This window comes from Diplotaxodon limnothrissa, linkage group LG2 (genome assembly GCF_057381915.1).
Source record: "Diplotaxodon limnothrissa isolate DT_005_m linkage group LG2, D_limnothrissa_male_GT1.1, whole genome shotgun sequence".
Lineage (NCBI taxonomy): Eukaryota > Metazoa > Chordata > Actinopteri > Cichliformes > Cichlidae > Diplotaxodon > Diplotaxodon limnothrissa.
The window spans coordinates 15,474,997-15,491,797 of record NC_140597.1 but is presented as its reverse complement, the minus strand read 5'-3'; the positions used below and the strand labels follow the sequence as shown (position 1 = coordinate 15,491,797).

General features: G+C 40.8%; 1 protein-coding gene across 1 annotated transcript; it reads right to left on the bottom strand.

Moving 5' to 3' along the window:
• Window positions 1–4,129: 4,129 nt before the first annotated feature.
• On the bottom strand, window positions 4,130–5,370 carry LOC146638308 (uncharacterized). Its single transcript, XM_085367549.1, has one exon. It carries the CDS (start codon window positions 5,329–5,331, stop codon window positions 4,657–4,659), a length of 675 nt encoding a protein of 224 aa, XP_085223675.1. The 5' UTR covers window positions 5,332–5,370; the 3' UTR covers window positions 4,130–4,656.
• Window positions 5,371–16,801: the final 11,431 nt, after the last annotated feature.

Below are 16,801 nucleotides of genomic sequence, written 5' to 3'. Positions count from 1 at the left end.
GGGAAGTGGTCTCATCTCTGTGGTGTTTTCGACCTTGAGGTACCAGCTTGTGAGTCCTACACATTAATTCTTGGGTCACAGAGAAAGAGAAAAACAACTAGTAGATGAGCCTTATTGAGTAACAGTTTTCCTGTATAAAACAATATCCTGTAAATGCTTACCGTGGTATCAAAATACCTAACAGCCGCCGACCACGGCTGATAGTTCTATAGTGTTCATGACCGTTTTTGTCTCAATAGTAGTCCAAGAGCACCTGTCTCATGTTAGATATTTCAATGACTGAATCAAATACAGAATAACACAAGAGGTTCACTGTACGGGGTAGTGGATTTCTGAAACGGGTTTCCAATCTCACGTTCCCAGTTTTAATTAACGACACATTCCCTGAATGTCCTTCGTCAGCTTCCAGATTGAAACAGAATAAAGTGTAGCCGTTACCAAAGTCGTCACGTGTTATGGCCAACGATCTGTCCTTTAAATGTCTTCCTGTGGTTTGTATCAGCTGGTAAAATTCTCTGATATAGTGTTTTCTCTGGAAATTTGGCTGGAATGGTTTAGCAGGATAAGCCTGACTATCAGCATATAAAGACATAAATTCTATATCGCAGTTTTCAAAATGAAATGGATTACGCTGGTAGGAGCCTGTGTATGCTTCATTGTCTATGAATGCAATGATGACAAATTTAGGTATCCTACCCATAAATAAATTGTCATTTGTTGATATTCTAGCCCCTGCAGGTATGGAGAAGGTCTTTAAAGATACTCTGTCTACCGTGTATTTTGCGTTTGCATGGTGCAATGCCTTGCTGTGTGCAAGTCTGACGCTAGGTGATACACTAACTTTCTTGACAAAGAGACTGGCTGAGACAATTTTAACTCTGTATGCATTGGCATCCGCTGTCATGAGAGCAAATTCGTCTTTAGAGCGCACAAATTTCAGCGACAGGTCGATTCCATTAAGTAACAGTTTTTCTTGAAAAAACAGGTCTGCATGTACTGGTGCAATCAATTCAACAATACTACTATTTGCTGTGTAGCCACCTCTGGTCATCAGACCCTGGTTCTCTCCTTCTATAGATGTGTCATTCATGTGTGATGCTGTATCCTTACAGAATAACCCGGTGCTGAACTGTGTGTCTAAAGTGTCCTTATTATAATTGATAAGACATTCTATCACACCTCTGTATGGATATGTATTGGATGATTGACTAATGAGCCGGTCTCCCAAATTAATATCGACTTGACTAAATATGCTGCATCCAGGATAATTAATAAATCCTACATTAGCGTCCCTAGCCAGGTTTGAGCCATCAGCGTTTGTGATTCTCACCCGTGTGTAGATATATGAGTCATTTAGATCCAGGTAATCTTCACCCGACGATGAGATGTAAAACTCGATCGGCCCTCCATCAGTGATTGCAGATACAGGTGGGATTTCAATAAATGTACTTTTCTCAATGCTAGTCTGTGTGTATGGGACAGTAAAAAGATCGAGCTCTGTTTTTACACATTCTCCAGAATGACTGTGTAACAGTGCCATTTAGAATATGTCAAGCGCTGCAGTTTTTGAACGAGTGGTTCTGGGTCTCTTCACTCTGCGTGACGGTGTCCGTTTGGTGGCTCTCCTGCTAGGTTTTGTGGTTTTACGCTTTTTAGACAACGGCTGCCCTGGGGGTGGGGTCTTAGATGGTTTGGGCGTATACACATACAAGCCGTTACCGTCCTGCTTAGTGGTTGAGGGTCTGGTTATGTTGGTTATGACATCAGACACTATGCCCGATGCGGCTGTTTTTAGGTGTGGTTTGACTATGCTGACTCCTTTTTTAAACAGCGGTACTGCAAATCTAAACAAGCTACGGAACAACCCACCCAGACCTGTCCCATATTGTGTACTGGTCCCAACATACCCTCCGAGCTCTCCACCAGCCTGTGATAAGTAGTATTTTACATATTTTGAGTCATCAGAGTTGTAGACGGCCATCCTTTTTTTTTCAAAAATGCTGTGTTATCGGTCGGAAGTGTAACTTGACAAACACTTTGCCGTATAAAAAGGGTATGTGTTGATTTCGATCGTCTTTCAAATCAATTTCTATGTCGTCGATTAATGTCTTTGACACAGGTGTGTAGTGTGGGCTGTCAAATTGTAGAATAGGCAACCGGCGGTCATCGTCTGTAATATTTATAGCTCTTAATAGCCTCGCGTGGGCGTCACCCACAAGCTGGTAATCAACGATATCTGCATAAATAAAGATGTTATATTTTCCCCCGTATATGTCTGCGGGGTGCGGGGCATATGTGTTTTTATAATGAAGTGCAAACGGTTCTCCTGTTTTGAATCCTAGGATTTCCGCCAGTCTCCCTCTAAATGTGAGAATAGTCCCCCTAGGCCCCATAACACAGGCATGGTTACTAACGGCGTTGTACTGCATTTTAATGTCTCCAGTGGCTTGGTGCTGTTGACATTTAAAATTAAATTCTTTTATTATCTGTTCCACAGATGCATAATGGCCCACAGACAGTTCGATCATGGTTATGGCTATGGTTCCGTCTTTGACGGGGTCATGAATTTCCACTTCCGAATCTGATTGTGGAAAAGTCCGCCATATGCGTGGGTACTGTATCTCTATAACAGCGACCTCATATGGCTGATCCAAAACAATAGGTTTTGCTAGCTTTGTTCTAAAATTAGATATCTTATTACCCGGGTAAACATGTGATGAAGCATTCGAGAAGAGGCTTACATAGAAGCCTGCATTGTTGTTCTTTTTATTCATGCTTTCTCAGTCTATGCTCAGTGTTGAATGAATGTGTGTAGAGCTGCGTCATCTGAGTTAATTACGCCTCAACGATGTCTTTTTCTGGAATCCACGAATTAAAGCTGTTGGGCCATCCTAGCCATTTCACTAGCACCTGCTTTTTCCGACCCACTTTTTTTCTAGCCAATATGTTTTCAATTTTAAATGTTTTGTTTTCATCAACAACCACACGTTGTATCTCAGGCTCATAAAATGACCCTTTCAATACCTCTCCTGCTAGATCCACTAGTCTGTACACTGGGGGCTGTCTCCCTATACGTTCCTTGACTGTGAAAATCTCATCGGTGTAGGTCTGCTCGTATCCTTTTCGAAACTTTCCTCTCAGTTTTGATATTCGTACAGTGTCACCGATATTAAATTTAAAGCGCAGTTCCCTCTGAGGCCTCGTTTTGTACAGCGCGTTGAAGACCGACTTCTCATTATCCTTATTCACCTCTGCCGGAGCCATTTGGATAGATCTGTGATAAGCATTGTTATATGCTTGTGTGAGATCTGGTATGATATCTACATATCTCCGGGAGTTGGCTGATGTTAAGTACTTCCACATTCTACCCTTGAAGCTACGATTGAATCTCTCGACAATACTGCATTTAACCTCGCTAGCTGTTGAGAAATGCTTGATATTATATCGCTTCATTAGCTGTTTAAAGGTTGCATTATAAAACTCTTTGCCTTCATCTGTTTGTAGTTTCACAGGGATCCTACCCTCACTAAGTATATCTTCAAAAGCAGCTGATACAACAGACCCTGTCTTGTTTGTTAGGCATCTAACCCATGCGTATTTTGAGAATACATCTATACATGTTAGCAGATATCTCACATTATCATTATCTGTCACATATTCACACATGTCAACCAGATCGGCTTGAAACTGTTTGTCGACCCCTGTCACCAATACTCTATTTCTGGGGAAATGGATCCTCGCAGGTTTATGGAGTGTGTAGGTGTCGTCTTGTTCTAAATAATGTTTGACCTGAGATAGTGGAGGTGTTACACCTGATGCCTCCCCTGCCGCTATACGTAGCTTATTTAAACTGGCTAACCCCGCAGGATGGGCTGGATCGTGATATATTTTATGCAATGTGCTTTCCATGATTTACAAACCACAAATGACTATGATGTTGATGTTAACAAGTCTTTTTATTTAATTTTCACAAAGACACAATCACAGACAATGGATACTTGGACACCCCACATTAAACCAGATGTAACCCAGCCCAGTAGTTTCCAATCATGCGGAGCATGGCTGGTTTAACACGGCGGGCGCAAGTACTTGCATCTAGCAGGTGCCCAATGTTGTCATTAATGGCGCATACTATATATCGCTCTGATCTCAGTTCACACATGATGTGTTCTGCAACTCTGCGGATTTGTGTTCCAGACCCATCTGCAGTGGATGAGCGTACAAACAGCCGGATGGCAGGGATGAATCGGTCAGTCTGGAGCCTTATCATCACATCATCATAGTAGGTGTCGAAGAAATACTCAGACAATTCCTGCAAGCAGCTGTGTTGCACCTGACTGGGGTGGCCTGTTTGGCATCCGTAACATGTCTCTTGTATAAACTCATTCAAAGCCAACATTAACAGGTGGAGAGTTGCGAGTTTGATGTCGATTACAGTTTCATCCCACAGGTCTGATATGAGGGGGTCCTGCGAGCATTGTGGTGAGGGTGGTGGAGTCTGGAGGGTCGGGATTAGCAGCTCTGTTGATGGTGACTCCAACAGGTCCCACGAGGGCGTGTCATTCTCTGTAAAATGAAAACCACAAGCTCTTAATTTGTCACATAGATACACACTCAACCCCACACACCCGCACATTAAACCTACCAGTTTATTGTTTAGCTGTCGGAAGGTCTTATGATTTTAGGTTTACACAGGGTACCAGGCAAACCAGTCTTCGGACAACTCGCCAGATCGTCAAAAACAAGGCGCTTTCTAATACTCTCGTACGCAGTGTTGAGTCTGTCCCTCTTGATCGCGTCATCAATCTGGCTAAACAGACGCGACAAACCTCTCCAGTCGCACCACTGTATAAAAAACAAGTCCTTAAACCATCTTGTGCGCTCTTCGAGGTTTAGAGGGTATGGATTTAACCTCCAGTTTTCAAGCCCTCTGGAAGCAATAAGACTATCCCTGTCATCACATACACTGAGAAAAATAAAGTCGTCGGGGTTGCGATTGAAACGATCAGCCTCAACCCTGTAAAGCTCAGGGCCTGATGCACTGTTCCACTGGGAAACATACAGCAGCTCTGGGAAACCCACATTGTCCAGGTCCGCACACACTACGGTGCGGAAGAGCTTCCAGTTTTTAGTAGACATGACTTGGGCTTCCCCCCAAAACAATCCCTCACCACAATCTACACTAAGCACAACTGTCCCTTCGGTATATTTAATGGCATACACATACCCTTCGACGCCTCGATATTCTAACTTGAATACAGTTCCATCTGCGGCGTTTCCACAGCGTTGCTTTTTACGTTGAGGACCCCGACTGCATACTCCTGAAGACATACCTAGAGTGCCTGTGGCATGGGCGATGTCCTGGCTGGGTGTCATTCCGAGCTCCATAGGTCGATGCGTCGGGGATCCTTAGCGAGCGCGATGTGTCGGTGCTCTAGGTCGATGCGTCGGGTATCCTTAGCGCAATGTGTCGGTGCTCTAGGTCGATGCGTCGGGGATCCTTAGCGCAATGTGTCGGTGCTCTAGGTCGATGCGTCGGGGATCCTTAGCGCAATGTGTCGGTGCTCTAGGTCGATGCGTCGGGGATCCTTAGCGCGATGTGTCGGTGCTCTAGGTCGATGCGTCGGGGATCCTTAGCGCGATGTGTCGGTGCTCCTCAGACCGTGGCGGTGATGCTCTTAGAATGTGAAAGGATCACTTTTATACCCATACAACCTAGCACATCCCACTAGGAGGAGTCGTTCCCGCCCAGAGGGTAAGAACACCTGAACGCGCATGCGCACACACACACGAAACTGGTCAAACCGGTTGTCAAACCGGTTTGGTTGGCCGCCATCTTGGACTAGTGCCATCGTATTACTGAACGCGCATGCGCACACGCACGAAACCGGTCAAACCGGTTCTCAAACCGGTTTGGTTGGCCGCCATCTTGGATAGGTGCCATCGTATTACTACTAGCAGAATATCAAGACTGCATTCAACAGAGGTGGGACCAAGTCATTGTTTTGCAAGTCTCAAGTAAGTCTCAAGTCTTTATCCTCAAGTCTCAAGTCAAGTCTCAAGTAATGTCAGGCAAGTCAGAGTCGAGTCTCAAGTCACTGGTGTAAAAGTCCGAGTCAAGTCACAAGTCTGAAACTTTGAATTTCAAGTCCTTTCGAGTCTTTAAAAAAAAAAAAAAAAACGAAAAAATAATGTTGCAGTTATATGCTAAATGTAAATATTAGACCATGTAATTTTAAAATCTGTGTTTTTCTCAACACATGACAAAATAGTGAACTTAGAAAATATACACAAATTGTGAAATTGCACCTCTTTAAAATGCAGCTCAATTAAACCTAGCTCCAAGAATAATTTTCACCGACAGTTCTGAGATAAGCTGCATGTTATTCTTGGATGCGGTTGTAGGACCAGCTTTAAAATCGCATGACAAAAATATCATACACATTAAAAAAAACTGTATCACCAACGTAGCCTGGACAACATTTGCTAGTTAGATGAAGTCAGCTATCTCATCTTAGCATATTTATATGCATATTTATAATCATACGGTTCTTGGAGTGAGCGCATACGATCATGAAGTTTAGTAACTTCAGGTCACTGCAACAAGCCCAGGTACAGTTTACCGACGGATGGGTAGTAGTAGTAGTGGGTAGTAGTGGGATGGGTAGTAGTGGAAATAATTTCTGGTAGCATCACAGAAATGTAGCAGTGACAATAATACTGTATGCTGTAATCGTACTGGGCAATTAGTGATACAAAAAACCTGTTTTATCCTGTGAATAAAAGTATATGTTTTTGTCAATGTACCATAATAACAGAAGCGAAACGCAATATTGTGTCAGGACAATTCACTATTTATGCACAATAAATAAAGGAGCATAGCGCGACAATTTCTGTTCAGCGCCAGACTTGCTTGTAACCTATATCACCAATTATGTTAAGAAAAATGACGCATTAACTACAACAGCAGACTGACCTTTGTGTAAATGCTTGGAGCAGACTAACCTGTGAGCTGGAGTGTTCTGGGACGTTATATTTGGTCTTTGAATGGCTGCAATCCAGTCGCCTCTTTGTTACTTCGGAAACATGGCTCGAACAATTTCTCTTCAACGACGTAATCCGATAACAACCGATCTCTTTACTCGTCGGCTTCCCGTGGCTGTCATTCGACCGGCTATTGCAGTTAATAATACAACAGCTTCTTGACATTTTTGTGTTTCTTTTTATCGCTGTATAACTGATTTTAATTGAAAGCCTGCATGCGCTAGTACCGCTTGCCACGAGTTCCCAGAATCCTTTGCGGTTCTACCCGTGAATGACGTCACATTTTCAATCTCTATATAATATGCATGTTAAATTTTATATTTGGGGTAAAATATCAAGTCTTTTCAAGTAAACCGGTTCAAGTCCAATTCAAGTCCCAAGTCATTGGTGTAAAAGTCCAAGTCAAGTCACAAGTCTTAGAACATTTTTTCAAGTCAAGTCTAAAGTCATAAAATTAATGACTCGAGTCTGACTCGAGTCCAAGTCATGTGACTCGAGTCCACACCTCTGGCATTCAACCCTGGAAACATCCTTTTACAATATAAAGCAAAAAACTCTGATGACATAATTACCTGTCGGCTGACCAAGTCACAGCAATTTTTCTTATCGTTAATAGAAGGTAATTTGCCACACACTGTAATGCTTATGTTGATTTCTCTTTCTCTTTTTTTTAGTCATTTTCCCTCAGCAGTGCATTAACAATGCACCACACACAAACAAAACAATCTGTTCAATATGGTGTGCCATGTTTTCCCTTGTCATCAGAGTACCAAGTCCAAATAGCAAACAAGACCTCTCTGTTGTGTCTCATTAGTATTTCAGGTGGTCAGGTCATCAGACTGTGTTTGTGCTGTTTATCCACCAGACTTGTTTCATCAACATCTGGGACCTTTTAACAGAATCATGGCCATCTGGCTCATGGCTGATCACAAACAATAAGTACCTGTCTTTGGATTTTATAGGCCCTGCTGGAAGTGACAACATTGGTCAATTTTAATTGTATTGACTTGAAGTACACTGTTGACAGCAAAGCAAGGATCCACAAATAATCTGAAGACAAATCTCACTTTGTCTGGCAAGTGTTCTAGAAGCTGGATGCCAAAGGTATGAGTGTGCCAAAGGAAAAAAAAGTATTTAACACCTGTTACAGAATTAACATTGCAATGTTTGGTAAGAACAAACAAACTACGGTTGGGCTCATCTCTGATAGAGATGAGAAAGCATACAGGGTGGTGGTAGAGAACTTGTCCGGCTGATGTTCAGAAAATAACCTGAAGCTGAACATCCTTAAAACAAAAGAACGCATAATGGACTTCAGGAGGCTCCCTTCTCATTATAAATGGGCAACAGGTGGAATTTGTCTTCACCTTCAGGTTTCTGGGCACTCACATCTCTGCTGATCTCACCTGGACCCACAACACAAACGCCCTGGTACAGAAGGCTGAGCAGTGGCTTGACTTCCTCTGTGTCCTGAGGAAGAATAACCAGGAAGGTGCTGCTGGCATTCTACCATTCCTCGGTAGAGTCCGCGCTCTCCTACTGCCTCAGGTCAATCAGATCCCACACCTCAGGATGCACTACGAGCTTCTTCCCCCGGGCTATTCGGACTGTTAACAAACACTATCCCCTCACACTCCACTCCTGCCCACTCACCTCACTCTATACTCAGAACAACTCACTTTGCACTGTTTCCAAGCACTTCGCTCTCCATCGTGTGTCTTTCTCTTGTTTTATATATATTCCTCTAGTTTGTATTTCTTCCTCTAGACTGTATATGTCTCTTCTGTTTGATATTTATTCCTTGATGTCTTTACTATTTATATCTGTTTTACTCATGTACAGTTGGCGTGGAGCACCTATAATTTCATTGTACATGTATAATGACAATACTGGGCTGTTGTATTGTATTCTATTTTATTATCACAGGAAAAGTTGAAAATTAATTTAGGATAATTTGTGGTTTTAGTTATGCTAAAATAAACACAAAACTCACTCTGAAAGAGACTGAACAGGTCATTGCCCCCATTTTAAAACCAACGTCATTCTTGGCTCCAACAAAATAAGACATGCGCACCTCTTCTCCTCACTCCAGAGGCTTGTCTGATTTTGCTCGTCTTTCCCAAGTTTATTTCTTAGTAATAACACTTCCCACTTTGGACTGCTCAGTTCAGCTACAGTTTCCCCACTGCTCTCCACACCTGGTACTCCTTGGAGTCAAACACACTCTCCCCCGTGACCTGCTCATCCCTGCAATAATTATTCACTTTTATCTTTTTACAGTCCCCTGTTTATTTATTTAACAATCACAAGTAGCCTGGTCGGCCTCGTGTTACAGTAGCCATCATATCAAAGTTTGCGTAAACAATGTGTGTTTCTAGGCAACCCCTCATACTGTAAATGTTGAGTACAGCATTTATACTGGTTTCTTTTTATCCTGCACAGGCAAAAATTCACTATATGTTGAAATAACCCAATTTAGGAAAAGTCATGAAATATGAGATGATGGGGTTACATGATTTGTCAAGAGTTCAAATTAATTCCTTTGCCATTCTAGTGTTAAAGCATGATCTAAATCAACTCGCCCCGTGACAACTTTAAATTAATAATACATGAATAAAATCATTGGTCCATTAAATGTTAAAATTTTCATTCTGTGATTTTTTTTACACTAGATAAAAAAATTAATTTCTCTATAATATATAATAATCATTATAATGAAGTGGGAATTTAATAATACTAAATTCAATTTATATGCCAACATTAAAAAAAAACAAAGTTACAAAGTGCTCCACAAGTTAGGAAACAAAAAACAAATAACACTTAAGAGATAAAAGTGGAAAAATAATAGGTCTAGGTCCTTCTCCCACACAAATCTTATTCAGAATGCATCTTTTCCTGCACCTAATAGCCTTGTTGTCCTCCTGACAAGCTGGCACTGGGATTGATATGTCAGGAGTTGCAGAGAAGAGCTTAAGCAATGATTGCTGTTCAAGCCTCAGTGCTCCACTCAATAATATTCTTTTCACAGCTCCTGAGTACGCTCATTGTTTTCTTAAGCTTTTTCCAATGGCCTTGTAGTGATGCGGCACCTATTGTGCAGTTTCATCACCAAGAGAGGAACTGAAAGCAAATTAAGGACAGCAGTATCAGCATGAAAGATTATTCTGTATACAACTAAACCGAATACACCCCTTTGCAACATCGCTAAAATGTTAAATATTCCAGAAACTGTATTTTTAAGCCAAAGAATTGGGTATTTAATCTTATGTGTAATCACATGTGGTTACATGTATGATCACATTGGCTACACTGAAGATGCAGGTCCCACAGTACAACCTCGTAAAGATACGTGAGTCCAGCCTCTCTGACGTTCCATTGTTTGTAGTAATGGCTACCCCTGAAATCCCATTGGTTAATTGCTCACTACCAACACAAGTTCAGTCATTGCAGCACTGCACTCACTGACAACTACTCCAATTACCAAGAGGTCAAAGTGTGACTCTATAAGACGAATGTTTGTTCTTGCCCTAAATCTGCATCATCTAATGGCCAGCATGGGGAAGTCAAAAACACTCTTCTAGTTAAGTAGAAGATCTGTGAACTTAAATACAACATGTATTTCATTTGCTTGTCATGTGATTCCGTTCATGTGATTGGCTGGCTCTAAGTTAACAGGAGGGTCATGTGACACACACAAACCTGCCTACTCACTCACACAGGTGCAGTTGGCAGTTGTTATGTCTGTAAGCACAGGTTGATGACTTAACTCGAAATTTAATTACAAAAATGTTTTGTCTTTATTACCAGTTACTGACATACTTTTTTTAGACATTTTAACCTTCTACACTTTGTAGGCTTAATTAAAATAAAGAGGATTCTAATAAGTACATACAGGATTGCTGTGGAACTAAAACTGTTAAATATTTGTAGCAGGAATAATCCATGTAATACTGATGGGAACAGTTTTGAGGAGTATGCAGTTTTAGTGAAATATTTTCATATTTTGCAAAAACTACTTTTACTGAAGAGAAGAATCTAATTTTCATTCACCACAAAACACTAATTATACATAACTCAGAAAAAGGTTGCTGGCAATCTGTCTTATAATTACATATTTTCCATTACCTAAACGCCACTGAATGATAAAAGAATTCCTGAAGTTTAGTTATAGCTAATTTCATTTTATTTTCTGTGACCCCATCTGTCCGTCCCTACGAAAACAATTCCATAGGCACATCTGTTCTTTTGTTTCTTAATGTTTTGCAATCCTCCGTTTACTTGTGATGACAGATTGGATCCTCCTGGGCACGTATTATGCCCCTCTGTCATGGATCTGTGGAGAGATGTTCTGCCATTCTTCAGACATGATTGTTTTCAGCTGCTCATTATAGAAAGTTTTCAATTTTAAAACATCTTTCAATGGACTGAAGCCATGGTACACTTTTTTTTTAGAAGAGAAAGTATTATTGTGTGATTGCTTTAGTCTGTTTTTGATCATTTTCATGTTTTTTTGAAATATTCACGTGTCATGATGTGTGTGGAGTTTGGATCCAAAACCCAGACTCTGAAACAAATACATACACTAAAATGAGATGAGATGAGAGATGAGCGGAGATGGGCAGTAATGCGTTACTTGTAACGCGTTACTGTAATCTGATTATTTTTTTCAGGTAATGAGCAAAGTAAGGGATTACTATTGCAAAAACGGTAATTAGATTACCGTTACTTTCCTGTAGGAACGCTGCTTTACTGCGTTACTAAAACCGTGATTTTTTGCGAGAATGTCTCATGACAGTGACGTAAGCAAATGCGACGTTCGTGACAACAGCTCTGTGCAGATCAACAACGAACAATATATCGAGAACTCACGGTAGTGTGCTTCCCCGAGATGTCACCCAATTTCTGCCCAGAGATGTTATTCCGGGCTAGCCCTTCTGAGATGTATCCAGTCTGCAGTCAGAGATCTTATTCTGAGTATTCACAGCAGCCGTAAAACCACCTTTATTCAGGTGAGCTGGTACGTCGAGATGACAGAGGAAACCAGAATCAAACAAACCAAACAGGAATAGACAGAGAGATCACACTTACAGACAAGTGTGATCTGGCCCCCAAGGGCCAGCGGCTGAGACGAATCAGTTCTGGTGGGCGGCCACGTGGCCAGCGGTGGTGCTGGAGTCAATCTGGTCGGCAGCCAGGTGGCCAGCAGTGGCCACTTAGCAGGTCTGGAGGCCGGCCATGAGGAAGACGGTGGCGGCCACTTAGCAGGTCCGGAGGCTGGCCTTGTGGAAGCGTGGAAGAGAGGCAGGGCCAGCAGGTGCAGAAACCTCTGGCTGAGGAGAGAGAGAGCTCACAACAGCCTAAAGAAAAACAAACCAATAGATATCTATCTGATATCCTCATGTTGTTGTTGTTCCTGGATCAACATAATAACATTTGTCCAGGATCAACAGTGTATCTGACCAATCACATTGTTTTGATGTCATAGCTTTGGAAAAAAACCTGCTGATGTCCACTCAGGAAAAACTCCAAAAACACGGGGTGATTAAGGTCAGGGTTAGGGTTGGTGATTAGGCTGTGATTATATTTACAAAATAATGGCAGTCTACAGCATAGAGGTTGTTTTTTCCCCCGTGCCTATTTCGTGCATTTTATTCTTTTATGCCATTTTTTTTTTTCATTTTACAGTTCCAATTCTAGTTCATGTAAATTTGTTCTGCAGTGTGGCAACTTGGTCTGCATGCTTGTAAATCAGCCAGCTGCATAGCATTACACAATTCTGTTTTGCTTCACAAAGCAGAATTGTGTCTCGTACAACTTTGCTGCTGAGTGCTTGGAAAGATGACTAGTCAAATAAATTGGCCACATCAATGAATTACTGCCTTAAAGACTCACAGAAGGAGCTCCATGCTGCATGTGAGAAGGCCTTTTATTTGGGACAGATTGTTGCTCTTTTCCTGTTTAAAATAGTTATTATATTATATTCAGTTCCATCACAATTAGTGTGGCGTTGTTGTTATACCTACCTCTATCTACACTGTGTTGACAGTACAATATTCTGAAGTCAAACAGATGCATCAGGTAAAATGGTATGATGCGGATGAGTGGCTTCCTTCCTCCCTGACTGGCTTGACTGACGTTTTAGATTTCATTTGCTCCTGAATGACAGCTGGCTGCCTGATTGACTGCCTCAAACATTAACTAGGGGGATTCATTGATTGACATTTGACTGCTTAGTTTAACTGATGGATGGATATAGAAATAAACATGACTGTGGATATGTCTCACTTTTTCATACATATAATGTATTTGATAGTCACAAGCTTTGTGACAAATGTATGCAGGGATTTCATTTTCGATTTATTTCTTTACACTGGAAGGATTTCTCCTTACTTTTGTAATGTTGTTATGGCCCTATGAGCCTTTGTAAAGTTTTTGGATATTAGAAGGATATTGGAATACCTCTTTAAAAAGTACCTTTCTGCCTATTTTAAACTCTATATTTCTATTCTTGGACTCTATCAGAAGTATTTTTGAGTTACCGGTATTCAAAATTCAACTTCATCTGTCTTTACCATATATCAAATTTCGTTTGAACTGGTGTCTGTAAAAAGCAGTTTTAGCTCCTCTATCTACCCTTCTTCTCCATCTTTCTTCTTATTGGGTATCCCTAACGGCTGGGTGGGGCTGCTGTGTGACTTTGATGACAATATTATATATAACTTCTGTGATGATCCTTGTGACAGAGTACCAAAATAGAGAGAGTGGTGTTAGAAATATAGTTTTAGATTTTTCCTAATCACTGGTTTGTGTAACTAGTTTGTTACACAATATTGTAAAGCTAAAGGCAGCTGCTTGTGTTAGAAGGAACACACAAAATCACAGTGTCACTTAATAAGAAATAGTCCCTCAATCTGACAAGAGTCACCAGTGGGAGCAAATGATAACTCTAGTGCTGCATTCCAGACACCTTGGAACTCGGATGGCATTAAAAGTGAGGAAAAACTAAAAGTACTATATAAGAACCAGTCTATTTACCATTTCACATGGCATCCACCATGTTTCACCATCAGAGCTGGGAGTACTAAGTTAAAAGCTAATGCTAGCTAGCTTGGTTTAGCAAGTTGTAGCCTGACATTAATGAGAGAAATCTGTTTTTCTCATAACTGTGAAAATGTTGAATTTTGACTTTTTTTTTCATTAAAAAGTTTTCAAATACTCTTTTTTAATGCTATAAAGTTGGACATTTTAACAAGGTACCTAGGGACTGACTTGATTTTTGCAGTCCCCAAGAACAATTACAGTTTTACAGATTATTTTTTGTGTGTGTGTGTGTGTGTGTGTGTGTGTGGGGGGGGGGTCATGTTAGAAGCTATCCATATGTACGAGGTGGTGGTAAAATTTAAATCATTTTTTATTTTTAGGACTACATTCACAATGATAAAAAGAGTCACAGATGGCATGCCATGATGTTAACATTTGGACTAGAAATGTACAATGGAATCTATTCTTTTTTTGCTTTTGTGAAGAACACATGAATGCAGCACAATTCACTGTGACCTTCTGTGTATTGCTTGCATTTTCCAGTTAGAACCACCAGTGTCTGGCTCACCTTGGAGTGTACAAAGCAATCTTTCCAAACCAATCCAATTAATTCTTTTGTGTCTCAGTGAGAGAAATCAATGGTACAAAGGAACAGCATGCAATTCAAAGAATAATTTATTTAAATAAAGTCCTGTCTGCAGCTACAGCCCTTGTGAAAGAGGGGTGTGCAACTGCAGCACAGACTATGAGCTTGTAGTTTCAGACAGAGCCAAGTGATCACCTATTAACCTAATGTTAATAAGGCATCATTTAAATGTCTGCCAAGCATTCATCGTAGTTTATTGAATGATTTTTGGACTGGAGCTACACACATCTTCTTCTTTGCATTTGACTCTCAGGAAACTGAGAGATGTTTTCCTGTAAAAAAAAAAAAAAAACTGTGTCTCAGTTCAAAGCCTATTATGTTGGGTACAACAAAGCATTATTGTTCAGCAAAAGTACTTCACTTTTTAAAGAAAACACACATTTGAGGCAACAACCACACAAGAGCATTCTGAACTGCAGCATGGAGACACACACACAATGCACTGAAGCTTGGTATCAGTCAGATGACCACAACTCTGGGTCATTTAGATGCTGGGGTTTTTTTTGGTTTTGTTTTGTTTTTTTCATAGATGTGAAGCACACACACATACATGCACACAAACACCTGAACACACACAATCCCCCACAGAGCAGAATGTTTTGTCCTGCTCTGATGGTTTTACTCCGTGTGTGTGCATGCGCATGCGTGTGTGTGTGTTGGATAGAAGTTACTGTAGTGCAGCCAGATGCTGCTCTAAGAACTGACAAGCACATCCTAACCCCTGAGACACGTTAACACAGACACACACATAAACACCAGACAGCACGAGAGACTTCAAAAAATTGAAGAGGGAGAAAGGTTTATAAGAGGAAGCTGACAGCTGTCTCGTACACACACCAGTCTCACCTATCCCAAAGGAAAGTGCAATTTATACACCATTTCCTAACCCCCTCGAAGGGAAAGTATCATTTTCCACTGCATAATAAACAGGAGAGTGCAGGAGAGAAGGTAATAACATTTATTGAATAGAACTCCCATCGCCGCTGGATGAGCTTGGCTGTTTCAAGCACACACTCCCACACACACACAAACACACTAGTCTGGCTATATTTGTGGAGTACTGGGAAAGAACAATTTGAGTGTCCGGTGAATACAGCACGTTATATTTACACATGAACACATATGTTGCTTTCAGATGAACATATGATCTCAGCAAGAAAACCCAACAGCACTGAGTGCTGCATGCCACATACTGAGAGAAATCAGTAACCACATCAAATTGTAAATGTCACAGTGTAATTGATTTTTTTTGTGTGTATGTGGAGGGAGGGTGGGGGGGTTGATGCCAATCAAGATGAGTGAAATCATTGTTACTATGCTCAAGCTGCTTGTAAGGTAAGCTACTACAAACTGATGCATGGTTGATTCATTGTGTGGCTGAAATGAACTGACTGTGAAGGCGAATACCATTGCCATCATATGATTTTACACTATCAATATTAGTCAGTCTGAATCCTCTTAAGGTCTAACCCAAGACAGGATTAGTGCTATATCTGAAAAAAAAAAAGGCTTTTGATTACTTTAATTCGAGTCAATTTTATTTTATTTACATAGCACAGAATCCCAAAACAGTCCCCTCAGGGCACTTTGTATTGCAATTGTAATCCAGCAATAATTGAGAAATGCAAAATGTTGAATTTCTCACATATAGGCATAGAATTAGAGATTATTAATTGGGGTTAGGGTTTGAACTAAGGATACCTCAACCTCAAAGGAGTAAATGGTCATTAAAATTCAGCAACCTCTTAACGCCACTCTCCACTGCTAAGTTTTTGGTGCTTCTGATTTCATCTTCATTCAATGAATGTGGCAGTAGAACTGAGACTGATGGACCTGTAATTTGTTTGCAGGCATTTGGTCTTTAAGAATTGGAGAAATTAAATAAATAAATAAATAAAAACAAAAACCTTTTGTGATGAGCACTTCCTTCGTTGAATTTTGAGTGTTTTAATCAACTTTGTTACATCTGTGGTGTTCTCGGTCAAAAGTGCCATAGAAAATGAATGGGAATCCACCCCCCACTCTCCCTTTGGCCTCTGACCCCCTGATTTGGCCACTGTATGACAAAAT

Excerpts from the sequence above, each read along its gene's own strand:
- LOC146638308 (XM_085367549.1), bottom strand. The coding sequence starts at position 5,331 with ATGTCTTCAGGAGTATGCAGTCGGGGTCCTCAACGTAAAAAGCAACGC.